Here is a 23,530-nt window from a genome sequence, read left to right as displayed (position 1 = left end):
ACCTTCAAGTTGCAAGGTTTCAAAGATGCAAACTGTACCCTGGTCCAGTCACCTAAGGCATAAGCGAAATTGCAGCTTGCCCTCCATCTCCTACTGCTAATGATCCTTCAGCTCTGCCATTTCCCACCTCTTCTCCCTCCTTCCACACTCTTCTTGCCTGTTCGCTTAATGCCTCTCCCTGTAGACCAGCTGTTGAACTACTGTACTTTTCAAGGTACTGTACTGCAACATTAAAAATGGTTTCTTCATTTTTTGTGTTTGTTATTTATGTTCAGTTGTGTGAACAGTATTAGAAACCTATTACAGCACAGGACTATATAGCCGATTGTGTTAGTTGGGTACCAAGACTAACTTTGTTGGACTTTACTAACAAATCGGACTTACAGACAAGCTCTTGGAAGGGAACTTATTTGTATGTAGAGGACTCATTTCTATAATTGTAGTAGGAGCTGTCAGATAGAAGGGAAAAAACAGAAAAAGACTGCCTTTGAGGGGGGCCCTTCATACAAGAAACGAAAATGTTATGTTTCCTTTATCATCAATTCTTCTGCTAACTGTTTGTTCTTTTTCCTTCTGTTTTCTTTCTATAAAGAAATAAAGAGTTTAAACATAGGTAAGATGAAGAACTCTTTCCCATATAATTTGATATGGTTCGTTTGCTTCCTTGTGTTTGCGTTTTGTTTTTGTGATTTCTTGTGTAATGTTGTATATTTTTATGTGCCAAATATAGTAACATTTTTATGTGCTAATTGTGTGATGTGGATATGATAAGCTTTAGCAATTATGAAATGCAGTCAAAAAAGAACCAAATAAGCTGACAGTAATTAGAATTTCCGGAAGATGCAAGTGTGAGATAATGAACCCTCAGCGAACTTTTACCCCGACTGCTCATTGCGGTCCATAATTGGGCTAAACAGTTGAGGCAAACTTCTGGCTTTTGTAAATGCTGGACTGGGTTCACAAAAGCTTTAATGAACTGGAAACGGGTCAAAAACTCATTTTCAACTCATTAATGATTTTTTTCCCCTGAATGTATGGTCACTTAAAAAAAAAAACAAGTTAATTGCCAATCTGCTGGTCAAAATGAATCCAACAGTCAGATGCACTGGGAATTTTCATAAAATTCAATCACTTTTAAGTAGTATGAAGGGTATGGACCAAGTACTTTTTGTCTAAATACCCTTTGTCATTCAGCTGCTCTGACGTTATTACTTAAAACTGTACTGGTACAGTTCATATCTACATGCATAGTGCTTCGAGGAGCTTCCTGTTACAAAGTTAGGAAAACTTTGGGTTGCACTAAAACATCAGAAAAGTGACCTTATTTTTACTTGGAAGAGGAGAAGAAAAAGGGCATTTTAATACTCAAGGGAATTCTTCTCCTCACTCCTTGAAATGAAATGTCGGCAGAAGCTTCTGCATCATGTTAGGTCCAAATCAAGAAAAGAGTGGGGCTTCCCAGGTGGCTCAGTGGTACAGAATCCTCCTGCCAGTGCAGGAGATGCAGAAGATGCGGGTTCGATCCCCGGGTCGGGAAGATCCCCTGGAGGAGGAAATGGCAGCCCACTCCAGTATTGTTGCCTGGGAAATCCCATGGACAGGGGAGCCTGGCGGGCTGCAGTCCGTAGGGTTGCACAGAGTCGGACACGACTGAGTGACTGAGCACACACACAGGCAAAGAGTAGAGTTAAGTTGTGTAAGATCATCAGAGTCAGTGTAAAAGCCATTTATGTGGGAGTCCTCTGCCTCCTCCTCCATCTCAGGTACCGCCAAAATTGGCTAGTTATAGACGCCCCAATTGGTCCACATTTTTTCAAAAGCACCAACACTGTGGAAGGACACCCCCTCAAATTTCCATACTCCCTTTGACCTTCACCAGAGCCCCAGTGTGAAGGCATGGCTGCCCATCTACCTGGGCTCCTCTGTAAACATCTCAATTGGAATGTGTATGAGACCGTGGGGAAGAAGGGGCTCCCAGTAGGAACTGACCCCACACCCTCAGCTGGCTGCTCTTCTGCCAGAAACTTTGAAAAGCCTCATTGAATTGGACTCCCTAGGAAGTCCAGAATTAATTATCCTGTTCATAAAATAGGCACAAGCATGCAATGCCCTGTTCTTCTGAGGATGGCATCAGTTCCTCCAAGGCCAGTAACAAAGTACAGCATCTAATTAAAAACCGGCATGAATTTTCCCCTTTCTGCTCTTATTTGTTTTGCCTGTATAGTCTCTTAAGACTTAATAGCCAAAAATAAATAATAAATAAAAGGAATAATGAAGGAAGGCAAGGACTCCAGGTAGCCTACTCTCCCAGACTCATCATCTAGGCTGGAATTTTAGAAAGCCCTTGACTTCTGGTTCAGTTATGGGTCTTAACAGCCACCTGAGGAGAAGCTGGAATTAAGATGGTATTGATGCATAAACTGTTCCTAAAAATAGCTTTCTAGTTCTTTTCTTACTTAAATCAGTAAAGAACCCAAGTAGTGGTATTTTAATTAGTAATTTACCAGCTAATGTCTATAGGACAGATGTATCCAACACCTCCACTGCCCTCATCTTTGCCTCACCTTTTCCAGCACCTCTCTTCCCATAATTCCAAATTACAGATGCAAAATGACTGGGGAAAAAAATGACCTGTGCTCATTTAGACCTGTGGCACCGAAACCTAAGACAGAGAGACATCTGCCACCTGCATCCTAGGGACAGTGATGCTAATAACCCGTGTGGGAATAACATGAGGACCCATTCTGTTACAACCTCCAACCCGTGACACTCACTAAAGAGGGACAAAAGTGTAGGGCTTGAGCCAGAAGGGACCTGAGTGATACTCTGATTCAGCTTCTTTATTACCCCTGATAAGGAATCTAGGACCCACTGTGGCCAAAAGTCTTCCTTAAGGTCCCCGGCTGAGTTCGAGTTGAATTTAGAGTTTCCTAAGTCTTAGTTCTGAGCCAAGTTTACAGATCTTACCCATAGGAGAGCGGGACGCACAGCAGAGAAAGAGATCCAGGTCTCTGAGGCTTCATGCTCTCCTGATCCATCACCTCCACACGGAGGTACTTCTCTCCCAGTGTGACTTAGGGTCCTGGCAGCTTCTGGGGCACACCTGTGACCTCACTGTTGGTTGGTGGTAGTTTAGTTGCTTAGTCATGTCCAGCTCTTGTAACTCTATGGACTGTAGCCCCCAACTCCTCTGACCATGGGATTTCCCAGGCAAGTATATTGGACTGGGTTGCCATTCCCTTTTCCGGGCATCTTCCCCACCCAGGGATCGAACCCACATCTTCTGCATTGCAGGTGGATTCTTTACCACTGAGCCACCAGGGAAACCCCAAGATCTCACTGTTACCCAATATTTGAAAACTACATCTCCTTCCTTTATAATTTAGATTCTGAACATGATATCAGCAAGATATCACAGGTCATCACACAAAATACCAACTTTGTTCGTATCCACACTGAAGAACAGCAGAGAAGATCTGAGGTTGAGGACTTGAGATGGCTGCAGGGAGCTGCCCATCACAAAGTTAGGAAGACTCAAAGTTACCGCAGTCTTCGTGGTCTAGTACCTTGGAGTCACTGAGCATAGATCAGAAAGAGGACATTGTCTCATGGAAGTGGTCTTCAGTCCCACTTGAGAACAGAGTAAACCCACAGGGGAAGTAAAGAAGACCAGTGCCCACAAAACACAAACACAAAAGCAGGATCAGAGTGGGATTTTTCACACCGGCTAAATGAAGCAGTGGTATTTTAGCATGATGGGAAGTGATGAATTCTCTGATAGCATAAGGAGCTTAAGCCCAAGCAGAAATAGCTCAGAGCCATGATATGTTAGAACACTAACTTAGGAGATTAGATTCTTTCCAGTTCACTAAAGTATTGGGTTGGACCAAAAACTGGTTCAGGTGTTTCCATATCATCTTTTTTTTTTTTTTCCATATCATCTTATGGAAAAACCCAGCGACCTCTTTGGCCAACCCAATAGACAGCAGAGGTGGTTAGAGTCTCGCTGGGATGTTTTATCATCTCTCTGACCCAGGAGGCCAGCTGCATGGCGCCATCTCACTCCTCTTTGTGCTTCTTCTCCTGAAGCAACAACCCTGCACACAAGTACTACCTGGCGGTGGACCCCGTGTCCGGCTCTCTCTTCGTGTCTGACACCAACAGTCGGCGAATCTACCGAGTCAAGTCTCTCAGTGGAGCCAAAGACCTGGCCGGGAACTCGGAAGTCGTGGCGGGGACAGGCGAGCAGTGCTTGCCCTTTGACGAAGCCCGCTGCGGGGACGGAGGCAAGGCTGTGGATGCCACCCTGATGAGCCCGCGAGGTAAAGGCTGCCCAGCAACAAAGCCCCACCCCAGAGAGAGCTCCCCACACACCCGGCTCCCTTCATGCTGGAATTGAACTCAGCTCTGGCAGTCCCAAACCCAGCTTCTCCTAGAATCATTTAACTCTGATAGATGGCTTTGGTGGGTGGGTGCGTGTTGTTTAAGAAGTATTTCTTTATCTGAAGTAAACTTCATCTCCCACGTAGGCTACAAGTGGAAAGTGGGGTCGCTTGCCCCTAGAGATTGCTGCCAGTCACAGAGAGTCAGAAGGAAATGTCCGCTGTGTGAGCCCAAAGGCCAGCTGTGTGGGCTGGAGACAGAACAGAGCCCAGAGCGGGGAGCCTCCAACCACTCCCAGCTGTTCCTGTTAGATAGCAGTCCAAACAGTACCTGACATTTTATAAATGCCCCATAATGGTAGCAATTAAGAATCGGTATAATTTCCAAGGGACTGGGATTGGCAAGGAGGGGTTCTTGGCTCTGAGGGATCTCTATTTGAAAAGGACTAAAGATGCTGAAGGTTAAGGACCGTCACTGGAAGGTCCGATCCTTGTTAGCATTTTTAGCTAAGCTGAAAGCACACAGCAGTGTAGATTAAAGATGGGGAGCCTTGGGCTTGGGCACTGGGGTGAAAATGCAGAAGAAATAAAGCTGCTGTGTGCCTCTTACCACGGGAGTGCTAGAACCAGCATTCCCCCAGAATAGCAATGTGCCGAGTGGAGTCACGGCTTAACTGGGAATACTTCCTGGAGGATATATTTTGAATTAGGAGTTTGAGACTGCAAGAGTCACTGTTTCTCAACCTTAGTGTGGCAATCAGTTGTGAAGGGTATTCCAGTAATTTACTACCAATAATTTTTCAAGCAGTGAACTTGGGAAATAGGTCTTTTCTTAAAAAGAGCAGATGCAAAATGATCTCCCCATTCATTCATTCCCAGCCTTGGTTCATTTGCAGCCCAAGGTTCTTTCTTCACTTGGACAGTGAAATAGCCAATACCCCAGGAATTAGCCAGATCTCAGCACAGTGCCCATGAGAAAGGGTGTCACCGTAAACGACTCTTGAGTGTGCTGTCTAGTCAGGTTCCTCATCCAAGAAGATAATGCCTAGTAGGGCATCCCCACTACCACCACCACCCCAGCAGCCTTGTCCCTGGCCAAGAGACACACTCCTGCTGTTTCCTCCACTCAGGTATTGCAGTTGACAAGAATGGACTCATGTACTTTGTCGACGCCACCATGATCCGCAAGGTCGACCAGAATGGAATCATCTCCACCTTGCTAGGCTCCAACGACCTCACCGCCGTCCGGCCCTTGAGCTGTGACTCCAGCATGGACGTGGCCCAGGTGGGACTCTCTCTTTCTCTCTTCCCTCTCATTTCTCATCACTGTGCCACACCTGATTCTGAGCCTGAACGTCTCACCCGGGTTCTCTTTGTGTTGGAAGTGGAGTGGGAGGAAGAGATTCAGATCCCAGGTTTGTCTGCAGAAGGTTTGAAATGAACTAGACAGTAAGATGGAATGGGACATGTGAGACAGGTGTGAGAGAGAAATAGGAGAAAGGGAGAGGGGAATTCCGCTCACAAGCATGGAGCTGGTAACATGCTCCAGCCGTGGCAGATTATAGGGTAGGCGTTACTGTGTAATTACCTCTCTTCTCCATCATTATCGTGGGTTTGAGAACATACCATACGTGTCAATCAGAACTTCCCTGTTAATCTGAAGCAATTGCATCCTCACTATATAAACCTTCACTTGGTGAGGTTGTAACTGAGCAGAGCCCTCTGTGATATTCCCCCAAGTGATAGTCTTTTAGTCTGGGCTCTTACATTAGCAGAGAACAGAAGCTCACTCAAATGTACAACAGGAGAAAAAGGACTATATACTTTAAAAAAATTATTGAAGTATAGTTGATTTACCGAAATGGGACGTGAATATAAGGGTCCTCAACCTGAGTCTGTGCTTAGTCTTCCAAAAGGGTCTTTTCCACCCTCAGTCAACCTCATTACTTTCAGCTCAAATTCTTCAACTAACTGACAACTGATTCCTAAGGTTTTCATTTCAGATTCTGCAGAGAAGGGAAGTGTTTTATCCAGTTTACTTTTTCAAGCCAACACTCAGGTTGTAGTTCACTGGCCAGCCTGTGCATTGGCTGCCCTTGGGGCAGGGACCCCTTCTAAACTGCATGGCTCCTTGTGGTAAATTAGATCAAGGTACCTCCTCTAAGTGAACATAGCCTCCTCAGGCCCATGGCTTGGTGAGCAGAGCAGGGACTACGTTACACTGGCCCTTGAGCTATGAACTACCTGTCCAGCTATGTGTGGTGAATCCATCCCTGGCCCAATCATCTGGGGCTGCAAAGAGCATTGTGGGTAGAACTGGTGACCTACTCTAGCCCCAGCAGGTGATGCCACAGAAGATACCTGTTCCACAGCCTCTTGTTCTCCATCATGCCCAGCATGGACAGTGAGCAAGTGGTTCCATGATGGGCACTTCTACACTGTGTTAGGGAAAAAAAGTATTTTGCCCCCAGTTGCGTAAAATCCGCAGAAGTGCCCTGCACAGGTAAACACTGAGCATGTTAGAGGCTGTCCTTGAATTTGGTGCTGTATCATCCATAGGTTCGCCTGGAGTGGCCAACAGACCTTGCCGTCAACCCCATGGACAACTCCCTGTACGTTCTGGAGAACAACGTCATCCTCCGCATCACCGAGAACCATCAAGTCAGCATCATCGCGGGACGCCCCATGCACTGCCAGGTTCCCGGCATTGACTACTCGCTCAGCAAACTAGCCATTCACTCTGCCCTGGAGTCAGCCAGCGCCATTGCCATCTCTCACACTGGGGTCCTCTACATCACCGAGACGGATGAGAAGAAGATTAACCGACTACGCCAGGTAACGACCAATGGGGAGATCTGCCTGTTAGCAGGCGCAGCCTCTGACTGTGACTGCAAAAACGATGTCAATTGCAACTGCTACTCAGGAGACGATGCCTACGCGACTGACGCCATCTTGAATTCCCCATCATCCTTAGCTGTAGCTCCTGACGGTACCATCTACATCGCAGACCTTGGGAATATTCGGATCAGGGCGGTCAGCAAGAACAAGCCTGTTCTGAATGCTTTTAACCAGTATGAGGCTGCCTCCCCCGGGGAACAGGAGTTGTACGTCTTCAATGCCGAGGGTATCCACCAGTACACCGTGAGCCTGGTGACGGGGGAGTACTTGTACAACTTCACGTACAGTGCTGACAACGATGTCACTGAGCTGATTGACAACAACGGAAATTCCCTGAAGATCCGTCGGGACAGCAGTGGCACGCCCCGCCATCTGCTCATGCCCGACAACCAGATCATCACCCTCACGGTGGGCACCAACGGAGGTCTCAAAGTCGTGTCCACGCAGAACTTGGAGCTTGGCCTCATGACCTATGATGGCAACACTGGCCTCCTGGCCACCAAGAGTGATGAAACAGGATGGACAACGTTCTATGAGTAAGTCGACTTTTAAAGTAGTTCCTCAGAGCACTTACCCTACTAGCCTCGCTGGCATCAGGATCAGCTGTTGGTGTGGCTTTTAGAATCATCTACTCATGTCGTCTTCCTGACTTTAATGCCTCGGGGTAGTCCTGTCCCCTCTCCCTGACTCGTAAATGATTTGCATTATTGGGTGTCTGATATCGAACATCCTCCCTACAAGAGTTGGGAATTCCTGTTGTCTGCTTGCCATTCCAGTTTCAGGATATTGGACACGCACAGCGCCTGAGAGATCAAGTGTTGATTAACTCTGCTGATTATTCATGTTTGCCATGGGTGCGGAAATTAGAAACTAAAAGGCATAGTCCTGGTGGGGCTCCTGTAATTTGCCGATAGGTCCAGCAACACACTTGATTGCACAGACAGGTAGATAAACTCTGAATTTCCTCTTTAGCAGAAGCAGATCAATACAGATAAAGTGCTAGGTATATTAAAAGATGTGAGAGCTGGTCATATTTCCCCTAACAATTATCTCATACTTGATAGTCCTGCTGTTTGTTTGACCAAAAAGCTGTTTTCCCTCACTCCTGCAGGCAGTTCTTGGTCACCTGCCTGCTGCTGCAGGTATTAACCAGTGGGATGCCAGTGAGAGGAGGTTGCTAAGGCATGAGTGCTAAGGTTGCTCCTTGGCTGGCTGAGACAGGGGTGGCACTGGTAAGGCTCTGGCTGTCCTTGATGGTGAAGGATCTGGTTAACCACTATGTAATTTGGAGCCATTGCTTTCTGTCTATGTGATGCTGCTAGCTGAGAATTTAGTGTGTTGGCCAGGTGTTGTCACGGAAGGAAAGGACAGGAGAGAGAACAGAAGACTTGATCAGTCTTAACTTCAGGCATGTTCACTTCCTGTTTGCATTCCAGAGGCTTTGAGAGAATGTAAAGGAAGCTTCTGCCATCTGCTGGAAATAGGTTGCATTGCCATCTTCCTTTGGGCAAAGCTGTCTTTCTCAGACTTCTGAACAGCCTGACATCCTTCAGGGCACTGGGACTGGATCACACTTTACCAGGTGACTCTGTCTCTGAAGGTGCCATCTGAGTGTCATCTTTTGCTCTCACACCAAGTTAAGCTAAAGCTGCGCTGTAACCCAAATGCTTCCTAGATTCTCAACTTCTCTTCTCACTTGCACCTGAAGACCCAACACATTTCAGAGAGAATTGGTGTCACTCTCAGGAGGCCAGTCTGAAGTGGGCCAGGTGTAAAAGGCTGGAGTGACAGAGTTCAGGCTGAGGTGCATCCTGAGATAGGAACTCTTAAGTGGAAGAGTAGTTTCCAGAAGGGGCGCCGAACTAAATAAAAACATGGTCACGGTTTTTTTTCCCCCCTCATGATTGTTCAGAAGTTACACAGAAGAGAGAATTTTTTCTCTCTTGATGTGAAGAGTTGCTTTTCTTCCATAAAGTTGGTAAAAAATCATACATTCTCCATTGTAGGAGATCAATGGATATGGTTTTCTTAGCCTCCTAAAAAAGATGGTAGCTTCTGTTTTGTGGGTTTGTTTTTTTTTTTTACACATGGTCAGCAAATTGGTTAATAGACACAAATTCGACTTCCTGTTGAGACGGTCACCTTAGTGAAAACTTTAGAGAAAGGAGTCAACAAAGTCACAAACAAAACCCCACAGACGCCTGGATTCAGTTTAGAGAGGCAGAATTAAAGCATGTAGTTTTTCCATTTGATCTTTGCATAATACTCCACTTTGAAAACTTTTAAAAACATTTATTTATTTGGCTACTCTGGGTCTTAGTTGCAGCACCCAGGATCTCTTAGTTGCAGCACATGGGATCTAGTTTCTGGACTGGGGGTCTAATCCTGGCCCCCTGAATTGGAAGCATGGAGTCTTAGCCACTGGACCAATACTCCACTTTGAATTCATCCTGCTCTCTCCTCACCCCCTGTACTCCTGCCACTCTCTCTCCTGCCAGGGCAGAGCCTGCCTTACCAAACCTGGGGCCCAGAGGACAGGCCCTCCAGAAGGGAAAGGCTTCCCAGGAGGTGCTAGCGGTCAAGAATGCGCCTGCCAAGGCAAGAGACGTAAGAGACACAGGTTGGATCCATGGATCAGGAAGATCCGCTGGAGGGAGAAATGGAACCCCCTCCAGTATTCTTGCCTGGTGGACTGCCATCCATGGGGTCACAAAAAGTCATGACTGAAGCGACTCAGCCTATTTATATATATATATATATATGTGTTTGTGTGTGTGTGTGTGTGTGTATAAGAAAATAAAAAACAGTTCTAAGTGTTTTGATGTGGGGTACTTAGTGGAGAACTCAGATAGTGTTCCAACTCTTGCTGCCAAGTAGGGACAATGTGAGCAGTGTATTCCACGAGTGTGTGTGTATATATATATATATATATATAAAGTATTTATAAAAATTTTAATAAAATACATTTATATATAATATAAAGTACTAAATACTTTAGTATAGTACTTTAATATTTAAAATACTTTTAAAAAGTACCTTCCTATGCAACAGTGGGGTTATTTGACACCTTAAGGGATTTGGAGAGCTTCAGAATAAGTTCCTACATGCCAAACCATATAAAACATGACTATAAATAACCATGGCTATAAAAACCAGACTACTTGCCCATGGCCTATGAAGAATCAGACCAGGAAAAAGAAATTAGGCAGAAGACCCATCTAGTTATATCCCTCTGTATCCAATGTGTGTGTGTCTGTGTGTCTGTGTATGTGTGAGTGATATGGTGAGAATGATAACTCTTTTCAGCCATCCGTATTATACCTGTAATTTCTCACCTGAACAATCTGACAGTTGTTAAAGGAGACAAAGAATTCATAAACTCAGACTGCGGTCCCAAAGACCTGGGTTCAAATCCTTGTTCTGACACTTTGCTTCTGTGTGCTTTGGGGAAGCAAACTTGGGTTTCTTCCTTTGTGACAGAGAAGTAATCATGTCTCCCTCTCAGGGATCATGGTAAGGTTGAATTACATAGAAGGTACTTTTTTTAAAAAATTTTATTTATTTATTTTTTTAATTGGAGAGGAAGGTACTTTTTTATGAAAATCAGGTAAGACTGTGAAGATAGGAAAGAGAGGAAGCTTTCTATTAAGTGGACATCAGAAATAAAGATTAAAAGTGAGAAATAAAATTTGCTTTTAGTACTTAGATCCTGAAATCCTAATTTGGAGCCTGTCTTTCAAGATATGTATTATAAAAGTATGGGGAAGTATGGCTTCTAGTTGAAAGCCATGGTGACCTGGGGAAAATCCTTGAGTTATAGTTTCCTTATCTGCAAAATAAAGGAGTTTATTTTAAATCAAAAAAAAAAATAAAATACTTTTAGCATTACTGAATATAAACTAAAATAAAGTAATATAAAGGGCTATTCCAGTCCTGATCAACTCTTCCCAACAAAGCAACAGAGGAAGGACAGAATATCAGCTCTGAGGGAGGGAGGGAAGTTACATTCCAGGGAGCAGGTTTCAAGAGTTACTTTCTAGAATCAGCCAGCATTGCCACTCGAGGAGCCTGGAGTGGGTCGCTTCAAGGGGCTACCTTTCTCCCCGCTCCCCTTTGTGTTGGGAAGTGCCCCGTGGAGAGCTGGGCAGGGCTGAAGCCAACATAGGAATGCCGTCTGGACTGCTGTTGTGTCTGCTAAGTTCTCAGAATGGGCACGAGCAGCCTCTTCTCTCTGAGAGGCACGGGGCTACTGAAAAGGACAACCACCTCTACACGTGCTCTCTCTCCTCCTTTACTTTAATCCTTACCGCTTGTCACCATATGACATACTCTGTATTGTGAGCTTTATTTTGACCCTCCCCATCTAGTTTGCACACATCACAAGGGCAAGGATCCATTTTGTTCCTAGATTGGTCCCCGGATCCTTGAACAGTGCCAGGCACCTACGAGGAACTCAGTGAGTAGGTGCTGAATGAAGGAGTCAAATGCAGCCTCCAGTCCCACCTGAGACAAGGAAGGCAGAGCTGGTTCCACTGGGCAGCCATGAGGTCCCATTACTGGAACTCACAGCTCCTTGCCAGTGTCTCCAGGCTTCTTTGCAGAGAGACCTGAATCTTAGACATTTACTCTAGGGGTATCAAAAGCTGAATCTTCTTTGAAAGTTAAAGAAAACCTGCTTTTCTCCTGGTGGTCGCTGAGATTCTGGTCTCAGCCTTAATTCTCTGTTCCCTGAAAGTAGAAGCTGCGGTTCCTATTTCTCTCACAGCAAAGCACAGCAATCTACACACTGTAGGTCTCCAGGTAATATAGTGGATTGGAATCAAATCATTGCCTGGAACTCGTGGAATACACTGCTCACATTGTCCTTACTTGGCAGCAAGAGTTGGAACACTATCTGAGTTCTCCACTAAGTACCCCACATCAAAACACTTAGAACTGTTTTTTATTTTCTTATTTATTGAGGTAAAATTAATGTGTAACAGTTTCAGGGATACAACGTAATGATTCTGTATATGTTGTGAAATGACCACAATACGTTTAATTAACATATGTCACCATATAGTTACAAAAACCTCTTATGATGAGAACTTTCAGGTTCTACTCTCTTAGCAATAGCAACTTTCAAATATGTAATACAGTATTAATTACAGTTACCATGCTATATATTACATCCCCATGACTTATTTTACAAGTGAAAATCTGTACCTTTTATAAGTTTATTTTATTGAAGTACAGTTGATTTACTGGAGAAGGAAATGGCAACCCACTCCAGTATTCTTGCCTAGAGAATCCTGTGGACAGAGGAGCCTGGTGGGCTGCTGTCCATGGGGTCGCACAGAGTCGGACACAACTGAAGCACCTTAGCATGCATGCACACATAGTTGGTTTACAATGTTTCATTAATTTCTGCTGTATAGCAAAGTGATTCAGTTAATTCTTTTTCATATTCTTTTCCATTATGCCTTATTACAAGATACTGAATATAGTTCCTTGTGCTGTACAATAGGACCTTGTAATTTATCCGTAACAGTTTGCATGTGCTAATCCCAAACTCCCAATCCATCCCTCCCGAACCGCACCTTTCTCTTGGGAACCACAAGGGTGTTCTGTCTGTAAGTCTGATTCTGTTTCATGGATAAGTCCATTTATGCCATATTTTAGATTTCACATATGAGTGATACTGTATGGTATTTGTCTCTCTCTGGCTTACTTCACTTAGTATGGTAATCTCTAGGTGCACTGATGTTGCTGCAGATGGCATCCGTTCGTTCTTTTCCTGGCTGAGTAGTATTCCACTGTGTATGTGTACCACATCCTTATCACTCCTCGTCGATGGATGTTGAGGTTGTCTCCCTGTCTTGGTTGTTGCAAACAGTGCTGCTGTGAGCACTGGGGTGCATGTATAGTGTTGTCCAGGTATATCCCCGGGAGTGGGATTGCTAGATCATATGGCAACTCTCCTTTTGGTTTTTTGAGGAACTTCCATACTGTTTTCCATAGTGGCTGCACCAATTTATATTCCCACAACAGCGCAAGAGCTTTCCCTTTTCTCCGCATCCTCCCCAGTGTTTGTTATTTGTTGACTTTTTGATGGTGACTCTTCTGACCCAGACTACCACTGTAGTTTTTGATTTGCCTGTCTCTAGTAATCAGCAATGTTGAGCATCTGTTTATGTGCCTCTTGGCCATCTGCATGTCTTCTTTGAAGAGATGTCTTTTTAGGTCCTCTGCCCATTTTTTTGATTGAGTTGTTTGCTTTTTTGTTACTGAGTTGTGTGAGCTGTTTGTATATTTTGCTAATTAAGCCCTTGTTGGTCACATTGTTTGCAAACATTTCTCCCAGTCTGTAGGTCATTGTTTTGTTTATGGTACCCTTTGCCGTGCAAAAACTTGTGTGATTAGGTCCCATTTGTTTATTTTTCACTTCTATTGCCTTGGGAGACTGGAAATTATGTACCTTTTGACCCCCTTCATTTACCCCTCCCTTCTAGCGACCACCAATCAGTTCTCGGTGTCTATAGGCTTGGCTTTTTGTGGAATTTGTTTTTGTTTTTGAGATCTACATATAGCTGAAACCACAGGGGATTTGTCTGTGTGACTTATTTCACTTAGCATCATGCCCTCAATGTCCACACGTGTTGTCACAAATGGCATGATTTCATTCTTTTTATGGCTGAATAATGTTCTGTTTATAGCATAGCTTTTTTTTTATTCATCTTGGAGATGGACCCCTTAATCCATATCTTGACTGTGGTAAATAATGCTGCAGTGAATATGTGAATGCATAAATATTTTCAAATTAGCATGTTTGTTATCCTCAGATTCCACCCAGAAGTGGAACTGTTGGATATGATAATTCTACTTCTGTGGAAAATCCCCATACTGCGTTCTATAGTCATTGCACCAATTTACATTCTCAACAACCGTGTGGGAGGTTCCCTTTCCTCCAGATCACCACCAACATGGTTTGTGTTGCTTTTTATAAGAGCCATTCTAACTATTGTGAGGCAATATTTCAGTATGGTTTTGATTTGCAGTTCCCTAATGATTAACGATGCTGAGCATCTTCTCATGTACCTGAGGGCCCATCTGTATGTTCTCTCATTTTTTAGTCAAATTGTTCATGTTTTTGGCTATTGGGTTGTATAAATTCTTTATATATTTGGATATTTTCTCTTTTCAGATTGCAAATATTCTCTCAGTACATTGCCTTATTTTGTGGATGGTTTGCTTTGCTGTGCAAAAGGTCTCTAGGTTGAAATAATCCCACTTGTTGGTTTGTGCTTTTATTACCCTTGCTTTTGTGTCAACTGCCAAAAAACCCCACACCACCAATGTCATGGGGTTTACCGCCTATATTTACTTCTGGGATTTGTGGTTTCAGATCTTGTATTCAGGTTTTCATTCCATTTGAGTCAATTTCATGAGCGGTATAAGACAGTGTTTCATTCCTTCTCATGTGACTGTCCAGCTTTCCCAACACCACTCACTGAAGAGACTGTTCTTCCCCCACTGTATATTCTAGCTCCCCTGCCATAAACTGACCACGTATGTGTGGGTTTTGATTTGCAGAAGGAAATGGCAACCCACTCCAGTGTTCTTGCCTGGAGCCTGGTGGGCTGCCATCTATGGGGTCGCACAGAGTCCGACACAACTGAAGCGACTTAGCAGCAGCAGCAGTAATTTCTCAAGATTACTTTGGCTATTTGGGGATTGTGGTTCTGCACACATTTTAGGGTATTTGTTCTATTGCTATGAAGAATACCGTTAGAATTTTGACAGAGATTGCTTTGAGACAGTAACTTGCTTTGGACAGCATGGACGATTTATTTGTGATTCTTTGATTTCTCACATCAGTGTCATAACTTTCAACGTACAGGTTTTTTACCTCCTTGGTTAAATGTATTCCTAGGTATTTTTTTCTTCTTTGATATAAATGGTTTTTAAAATTTTCTTTCTGGTAGTTTGTTATTAGTTTATAAAAGCACAATAGATTTTATATATTTGTATCCTTCAACTTCACTGAACTTATTATTTCTGACAGTTTTTGGGGGTGAAGTTTTTAGGATTTATATATATATATATATATATATATATATAGAATATGTTATTTACAAATACCTTTTTTCCTTGGCTAATTGCTCTGGATAAGGCTTCCAATAGTATGTTGAATAAAGTGGCATTCTTTGTCTTGTTCCTAATCTTAGAGTAAAAATGGTCAGCTTTTTACCACCGTGTCTGATGTTAGCTGTGGGCTTTTCATGTTGAGATATGTTCCCTCTATATCCACTTTGTTGAGGGTTTTCTTGTAAATTTTGTCAGTTTTTCTGCATCTATTGAGATGATAATGTGGTATTTCACATCGAATGATTTGCTGATGTGAACCATTTTTGCATTCCCTAGAATAACTCCCACTTGATCATGGTGTATGGGCCTCTTACTGTACTGTTGAATTTGATCTGCTAATATTTTGTTGAGGATGCTTGCATTTATGTTTAGAGACACTGAATTGTAATTTTCTTTGCTCCAGTGTCCATGTATGGCTTTGGTATCAGGGTAATGCCGGCCTTATAAAATGACTTTGGAGTGTTCCCCCCTGTTTATTTTTTCGAAGAGTTTGAAAGGACTGGTATTAATTCTTCTTTGCATATTCAGTAGAACTCACCAGGAAGCCAGACGAGTGATCCTGGACGTCTGTTTGGTGGGAGGGTTTTGATTCACGAGCCCATCTCCTTACTCCCTATTGGTCTGTTCAGATTTTCTTGGTCATTTGTTAGTCCTTTACTTTGTGGAGGCCAAGTTAAAGAGCATAAAGTAGCTGTTCTCACTAACTTGGGAAAGCGTACTTAAGTACCCCTTGCCTGAGGTAAAAGGCTTTCACTGAGTATGTTGTTAGGTAAATGGGTGGGTAGGAGAAAGCATCACCATTTCCCAGGGGAGGTGGGCGTGCTGCACCACTCGGCCACCCTACCTTCCCCCCTCCCCTTTTCTAGCCCCATGAGTCTATCCCTTGTGGGGTTCTGAGTTTTAAGGAAGTCTTCAGCCCCAGGAACTGCTTCTCATCAGTGTATCTCTTCTCCAGCTATGACCATGAGGGCCGCCTCACCAACGTGACACGCCCCACGGGGGTGGTGACCAGCCTACACCGGGAAATGGAGAAGTCCATCACTATTGACATTGAGAACTCCAACCGTGATGACGACGTCACCGTCATTACCAACCTGTCTTCGGTGGAGGCCTCCTACACAGTGGTGCAAGGTTAGTCCCTCACTCATCACCATCCTACCCACACCCTCACCCTCAGACGCAGCCAAGGCCAGAGGCAGGTGTGAGTTACCAAGCCTGCACCCTCAGCTTGCAGTTTTAGCCCATAGCAAACTAACTCTATAAGACATCCACCTTATAGAAAAGGACTTCATCAGATGCAGGAGAATGTCCCTTTCCATTCTCACTTCTCTGTCACCAGCACTCCCTACTCACCCAACAAACAGAGCTACCTCCTCAAAGGTGGTTTTAGTCCCGTTCTCTCTACCAAACATTTGTGTGAAGAGTCTGTTGTCCTCAAGTCACGGAGCCCTTTAGCAGTCTCTTGCCCAGACCGAAAAGGCCTCTGACCAGCTTGTAGTTACTCTTGCTGTTCAACATGACACACACTCCAGGACAAGCACAGGCCCTGGCAAGAAAAGGAATTGTGCAGATTAATTTTTCTTTTAATTAAGATAGACTGTCGGTAGCTAGCCTGTTGTCAGAGGATAACAGTGTCCTTGTGGCAGATAAATGATGATATTTCTGGACTATTATCCCACGACAGAGCCTGTTTCCATGACTCCATTTCCACTCTGCCAGATGATTAATGATGTAGATTTTTGTCTTTCTGCATGATGGCTGCAGTCGCCAGAGTGACAGGTCCCCACTTGCTTGCTACCCCCAAAAGTTAGCATCTTGGAGGCCAGCCCAGCTGGACTCCTCTGTCCAAATAATCAGGAAGTAACTTATCCATGAGAAGAGTCTCAGACTCACATTTCCTACCTGGAACTTTTCGATAAGGGAAAAGGTCAGAAGTCTGATGGACAAGTGTAGATTCCATTTGGGCAGATAAACACACGTTATCAGCACCCACTGGCTCAGTCTCTCTCTTGCTATTTGAGGCTCCTCAGATTTGTCTGGTGTGGAGGTGGCATCCTGGTAGAGTCAGCAGCAACGAGATGAGGGGCAGGAAGGCTGCTGCTTCTTGAAGAATCCTAGACTTGATTTGCAGTGGCTCTGACCCATGGTAAACCATCAGCCTCAGGTTAGATGGTAGGGGAAAGGAAACAAAATTAAGTCCGTTTTCATTTATTTTTTTTCCATTTCAGCTAAAATATATATGTTAAAGATCAGGCATTTGATTGACACAAATTGTGTAGGCAAGATACGTCTTTAAATGTACTATTAATAGTCTTCAGTGAGTAGAAGAAAAATATCACAGCATAATTATTTCTAGAATGCCACATATTAATAATGTTTTTCTTTCCACGGATCAGCAGCATCTCTGCTACTCACCTTAACATTGCACGTGTGCTAATTGAAGGCAGCCTTAGACTGACAGCTGCAAAGTACCATGGAAACCTACAAAAATAGGGGTTCTGTTCTCTCATGACTAGCAGCATGGATAATTTATTTCCTTCTCCCTGCCCCCACTTCCATTTCTCCAGATCAAGTGCGGAACAGCTACCAGCTCTGCAACAACGGGACCCTGCGGGTGATGTACGCCAACGGGATGGGCGTGAGCTTCCACAGCGAGCCCCACGTGCTCGCAGGCACCATCACCCCCACCATCGGGCGCTGCAATATCTCCCTGCCCATGGAGAATGGCCTCAACTCCATTGAGTGGCGCCTAAGAAAGGAACAGATTAAAGGCAAAGTTACCATCTTTGGCAGGAAGCTCCGGGTAAGTCATCCCATCCAACTTGTCCTCACAAAGTGGCAGGGTACACCCCCTTTCCTCAGGAGCTGAGGCCGTCTCCCAAGCCTCCATGGCTCCTTTCTTCCCTGGAAGAGACACGTGAGTCACATCCCTTGGGGACTCAGGGAAAATGTTCTGCATTTTCTAGGATGGAAAAGGTGGGGATTTATCTTCAGCTGAAAGTAGAGATTCCCTTTGGTGTTCTTTTCACACTGCCATTTTCTCTGTCAACTTTCACTGTTTGGCCAACTTAACAAATAAGCTGGTGCCTATGCCCTACTGTGTGCTTTGCTGAATAAGTTTTATAACACACTCTCTAGCCTCAAGGAGTTGACAGTCTGGTAGAACAGATGAACTCAGGATAATCCAGTGGGTTGAGCGAGAAGCTGGAGGAACATGCAGGGCTTGGTGGGACCACAGGGGAGGAGCTCTCATCCACCCTGCAGGCATCAGGGAAGGCTTCCTAAGAGGAAGTAACAAGCAAGCTGCAGCAAGAAGTTTTAACCAACTCTTTCTTCCACAGACTAGGTAACTCACCACAAGTTACAGCTTTTAAAACCAATATATAACATTCATGGAGGACTTTTATGATGCAAACACGACATTAAATGCTTTGCTTACATTATCTTACTTTCCAATGGGGGTAGGTATTATTTCCATTTTTCAGATGAGAAAACATGGGCTCTGGGAAGCTAAGTAACCAATTCGAGGGTACAGTGGTTTGAAAATGCCAAGGCCGGAACTCAGCCCCAGTTCTCCCTTTCTGTCTCACGTGCTAGGATTCTTAGCCAATAGGCTTCACAACTCCTGATTCCATCAACAGTCATCCAGATAGCCTGGGTCCTGCTCTGGTCATTTACATGGCGTTAAGAGAGATGGGTTCTTACCTTCATGCTCACTGGGAACATCTTTGGGATCTCAGTCTTTGTCAAATTCAGCACTTATTTATTGAACGCCTAACGAGGAGCCAGGCACTGTGGTGCACACTGGAGCTACACAGCACAAGATCCCTGCCCGCCTACAGTCAGCAGGTGAGGCAGTGGATAGTAAGCCAACTAACAGATAAAAAATCACTGTGGATTGAGATACTCACCAGGAAGATGGTAAACAATGCGATGCTGCAGGGTCTAACAAATGCTTTGGAATTCCTGAGCTCAGAAGGCTCACCCACAAAAGAACCTGGGTCATAACTTCTACTGTGTTATTGGCTTGAAATCCAGCCAGCCCAGGTGACTCCCTGGAGAACCAGGCCACTCCATGTTAAGATTCTACCTTTGTTTAGTTGGAGTTTAATTCTCCACATTAGGTTATCAGCAGTCGCCCATGTTTTTCTTCCTCTGCTGGTATCTGTAGAGTTGCAAGCTGCAGTATCTTCCTAAAGACAAAAATGAAATGAGATTAGTAACTAAATCCTTAATGACTGGATTTCGGGGCTGTATAATTGATTTTTGATACACTGCACAGTAGAAGTTGATTAGGAGTAGTAATCGTGCCTTTTCTCTGATAAGTCAGTGATGCATTTTGACGGAGTTTTTGAAATAAAGATAAATGCAGCCCTCAAATAAAATGGCCATAATCCCAACTCTGAATATTAAAAGTCGTAATAATGGTACTCGTGGTAATTAGCAGAAGTTAGGCACGCAAGTCTTATAACTGAATTTCTGCCAGGGTTAGATTTGCTGGCATCATGTTTATGCAAATCGAAACACAGCTTTATCTATCAACACCTCAACATTTAATTGTCTGGTGTTAGTTCCTGTAACAATAATCACATATCCATTTAGCTCTCTTAAATGAAAATCACTATGAGATTATAACAGGTTGAGTGGACTGAAAATGTAATTTGAAAATGAGGGAGAAAGCCTGGAATTTATTTGCATCTCATTTATTTTAATTCAATTCATAAATTGTTTAGTGAATGAAATAAAAGCAGCTCCTGGAAATTGCTGGGGAGCCGTTGGGAGAAGGTAGAGGAGGAAGGTGGAGTAGCACACGTGAGTCACATGATGTTGTGAGCTGTCAACGAGGCCAGGATGTCAAGAAGGGGGAATGTCACTGTATCAGTCGGGGGCGGATGAGCTGTGGTCGGTTAACAAATGGGCACAGATAAGCCCTGAAATTGGGGGCTTAATGAACATGGCTAGATGTGGCAGGCATCACTGCCATTCCCCCTGGTGAGAACACAGTGGTGTGACTTCAACTTAACCGCAAGGAAGCCTAGGAAATGGTGTCTTTCTGCAAGCCTAAGAAGAAAATGAAAGGAGATTTGGTGACCACGTAGCAGGGTCCCTGCCCTCCAGCTCAGGGCTGAGAGATGCTTCACAGAAGAATTGGAATCAGTTCTACAGAGCAGGAGGAATTAGCCAGGCAAAGATTATCAGCAAGGGGTGATCAAAGTGTCGCTTGTGAAAAGGCAAAGAGGTTTCCACCCGCTCCCCACCACCCCCCCCGCCCTCCACCACCTCAAAAAAAGGAATGGCATTTCAGAAAACTCAGTGTGGCTGGAGAGAAAGGTCTGTGTTACACTGTGAGACAGAGTGAGTTGGTCAGGGTTAGGATGGGAAGGGAATGAAGGGCGTATTTTGCTAGGGTGGGGGTGCTGCTCCAGGGTTTGGTTGGCAGAGTGACGTGTTGGGATTTGTCGTGTTAGAGAGACCTCTCAGGCTTCCTTGGGTACAGAGGAAGATAAATCAGATGGGGACAGGATAGGAGGAGGGGGTAGTTCAAACAAGAAACAAAATCCCTAGCAGAGAAGACAGAGGGAGACCTGAGCGCTACTTAGCGCACACAATTAATGGGATTTGGCAGCTAGCAGGGTGGCTATATCAGGCTCACCTTTAAGGGGCCTTTTCCACGATCAGGTAGACTGGGAAGCCAAGGAGTCCTCCAGACTTCAAGGACTAGCCTGCCAGGCTCTGTTGCGGGACAGAGGCTGGGACCTGAACCCCGAGACAGAGATGTGCGATTCCGGCAGCCCCAGCCCTGCCTCGTGGAGGGGGAAGAAACTGAATGAGCTTTCAGGTGCTACCACTGAACCAGCACCATTCCATCATTGCTCCCCACCCCCATGGATCTGTTTGCATTGACGCAAACAGCCTGACCTTTCCCAGGGGCTGGCCCACTCCTCAGAGTCTAGCCAGTTGAGCAGTGAGGGCCAAAGGCTCTGAGCATCCCTGGAGTTCACCAGAACCCCCAGAATGGTCCCCAGTGAAAGTCTAACCCACCTAGGTACCCCCTTCTTCCAGCATTCTAGCCAAGGGCATCTCTCAGGGGAGGGATGCACCAGCAGCCCTTACCTGAAGGTTGAAGTGTAAAATGGTGGCTGGATGGACCATGGCCATTCCCTTCCACCAAAAGCTTTATGGCTCTTTCACTTGGGCAAAATCTCGAGCAGTTGTCGCTGCCTAGACTCAAAGTGGAGAAGACTTTTCCTTCCGCCTCCCAAGGATTGCTCCAGGAATCTCTCTCCTCCTGCCGCCAGCCCTCACCACCCACCACTCTTCCCTGTTTCCTCTCACCTTCTCATGAAGCTATTACATCAGGGTACCTGTAAGCACTGTGGGCATGAGGACCATCTCACGGCCGTATCCCTGATGACAGGTACCATGTAATGGGCGTTCAGGCAGTGGGTGGTGAAGAGATGACCATACCCCCTTTAAAAGGCTCCTCCGTGGAATGTGCATGGTCCATAAATGCCTCTGTCAGGAATCTTTCCCCTGCAAGAAACAGGACGTATACTCAAGTGAGCTGTTAAAAAGGGCATGTGTTGTGCGTGGCCTTGCTCCTCCCCACCAGTGACTTCACCAGCTCAAATAATATCATCAGGTTGACATCTTTCTCCTGGACCCCTTCCATCTCTTATCAGTGTTTCCCCTGATACTTAGGCTTATTTACCCCTACCTTCAACTGGTGACCTTTTCACACTGAGGAGGTCAGGCAGGCTTGGCTAAAGATGACCCCAGGCTGCTATTAGCTCAGCTTAGTGACCCAGAGGGAAGAGAAAGGGATCTCTTACAGAATCAAAAACCAAAATCCCTTCGAAGCCCTCTGAAGGGCCTGCCACAGATGGAATGGCAGTCACAGCCCTGGGCCAGTCCCACTGCTCCGGGAGTGGGTGGGGGGGGTCTGTGCGTGGCTGGGTCACATGTACCATGTGATGGATGGCTCAGTAAAAACGTCTAGATGGGGAAACCTCAAGGAAAGGGGGCGCTGCTCCCAAAGGAGGAAGAGATGGTTACATCGCACTCAAACTTAACACACCCCTGATCTAGTCTTCATCGTCCATCCTTCCAAAGCCTAATCATAAAACAAACTTCTGGTCCTGAGGACTTGTTCATGCTCTAATGCTCCTCCCCTCCAGCAAGACTTCTTTCTATACTTTTGGAAGACAGCACTGAAACCACCTCCTCCTGTTAAGATTTAAAACTTCTGCTCTTTGCTAAGACAGGCTTACTGCATGATTCTCTCTGATAAGGAAGGCATATAACCACCCTCTAGGATATCTCCTCCTGATTATGATTTACACAGAGATTGCAAAAGCACGAAACAGCTACATGTGTAGGTAGCAGAACAAAAGGAAAATTGCTGCCAAGATAATCTTCCATCATGATATTGGTATTAGTGTTATTAGTATTCCCAGAAGGAGTGGGAGTTAGTAATTTTGTTTTGGTTTCTGTATAATTAGTATGACATGGCAATTACACGTTGGCTTGTGTTACTTTTACTTTTGTGGCAAATGTCAGTGACACGGGAACAAGGTGGGAGGCAGATGTGCATGTGTGCCTGTGAGCACACACACGTGAACTCAGTTCCGCGTGGATCCCACTCTGGTAGGTCTGCTAACCTACACTGTCATCACAAAAGCCTGAATTTTATCAGCCCTTTCTGCCCCAGTGCATTCACTTTGCACCAACCAATGTGTCCCCCACCCCCGCAAGCACCTATTGTGTTCCTGGCACTGTATTAGGCACTGAGGATATATTAGTGAACAGACAAGACACTCAATTCTGAGCAGAGCTTGTACAGACAGAACTTGCTACAAATTTAACATTAGCTTAAATAATATATAATTAAAAGGGTGCTAAGTCGCTTCAGTCGTGTCCAACTCTGTGCAACCCCATCGACGGCAGCCCACCAGGCTCCCCCATCCCTGGGATTCTCGAGGCAAGAACACTGGAGTGGGTTGCCATTTCCTTAAGCCTCTGCAAATATATTCAATAATATATCCCCCAAACAAGCATTACTTTTGGATTACTTGCTATTTTGATTGCTGTGATAGAAAAGTAAAAATATCCTCCTGGAGCTT

General features: G+C 44.8%; 1 protein-coding gene and 1 long non-coding RNA gene across 2 annotated transcripts in view; one reads left to right on the top strand and one right to left on the bottom strand.

Annotated features, from left to right (window-relative positions):
- TENM2 (teneurin transmembrane protein 2) overlaps positions 1-23,530 on the top strand; it is a 761,851-nt gene that overhangs the window by 684,081 nt on the left and 54,240 nt on the right. Inside the window, exons 19-23 of the mRNA XM_040239453.1 lie at positions 4,090-4,322; positions 5,513-5,667; positions 6,942-7,816; positions 16,363-16,538; positions 17,975-18,210. Of these exons, the coding sequence (XP_040095387.1) occupies positions 4,090-4,322; positions 5,513-5,667; positions 6,942-7,816; positions 16,363-16,538; positions 17,975-18,210 (1,675 nt within the window). The remainder of the gene's footprint in view (positions 1-4,089; positions 4,323-5,512; positions 5,668-6,941; positions 7,817-16,362; positions 16,539-17,974; positions 18,211-23,530) is intronic.
- On the bottom strand, positions 18,360-21,934 carry LOC120863333. The gene is made up of 3 exons (XR_005720973.1): positions 21,061-21,934; positions 19,498-19,600; positions 18,360-18,688 (listed from the first exon to the last, which is right to left on the bottom strand). It is a non-coding gene; the product is annotated as an uncharacterized LOC120863333 (long non-coding RNA).

This window comes from Oryx dammah, unplaced genomic scaffold (genome assembly GCF_014754425.2).
Source record: "Oryx dammah isolate SB20612 unplaced genomic scaffold, SCBI_Odam_1.1 HiC_scaffold_5, whole genome shotgun sequence".
Lineage (NCBI taxonomy): Eukaryota > Metazoa > Chordata > Mammalia > Artiodactyla > Bovidae > Oryx > Oryx dammah.
The sequence above is the reverse complement of the archived record's forward strand: the minus strand, read 5'-3'. Positions and strand labels throughout refer to the sequence as shown.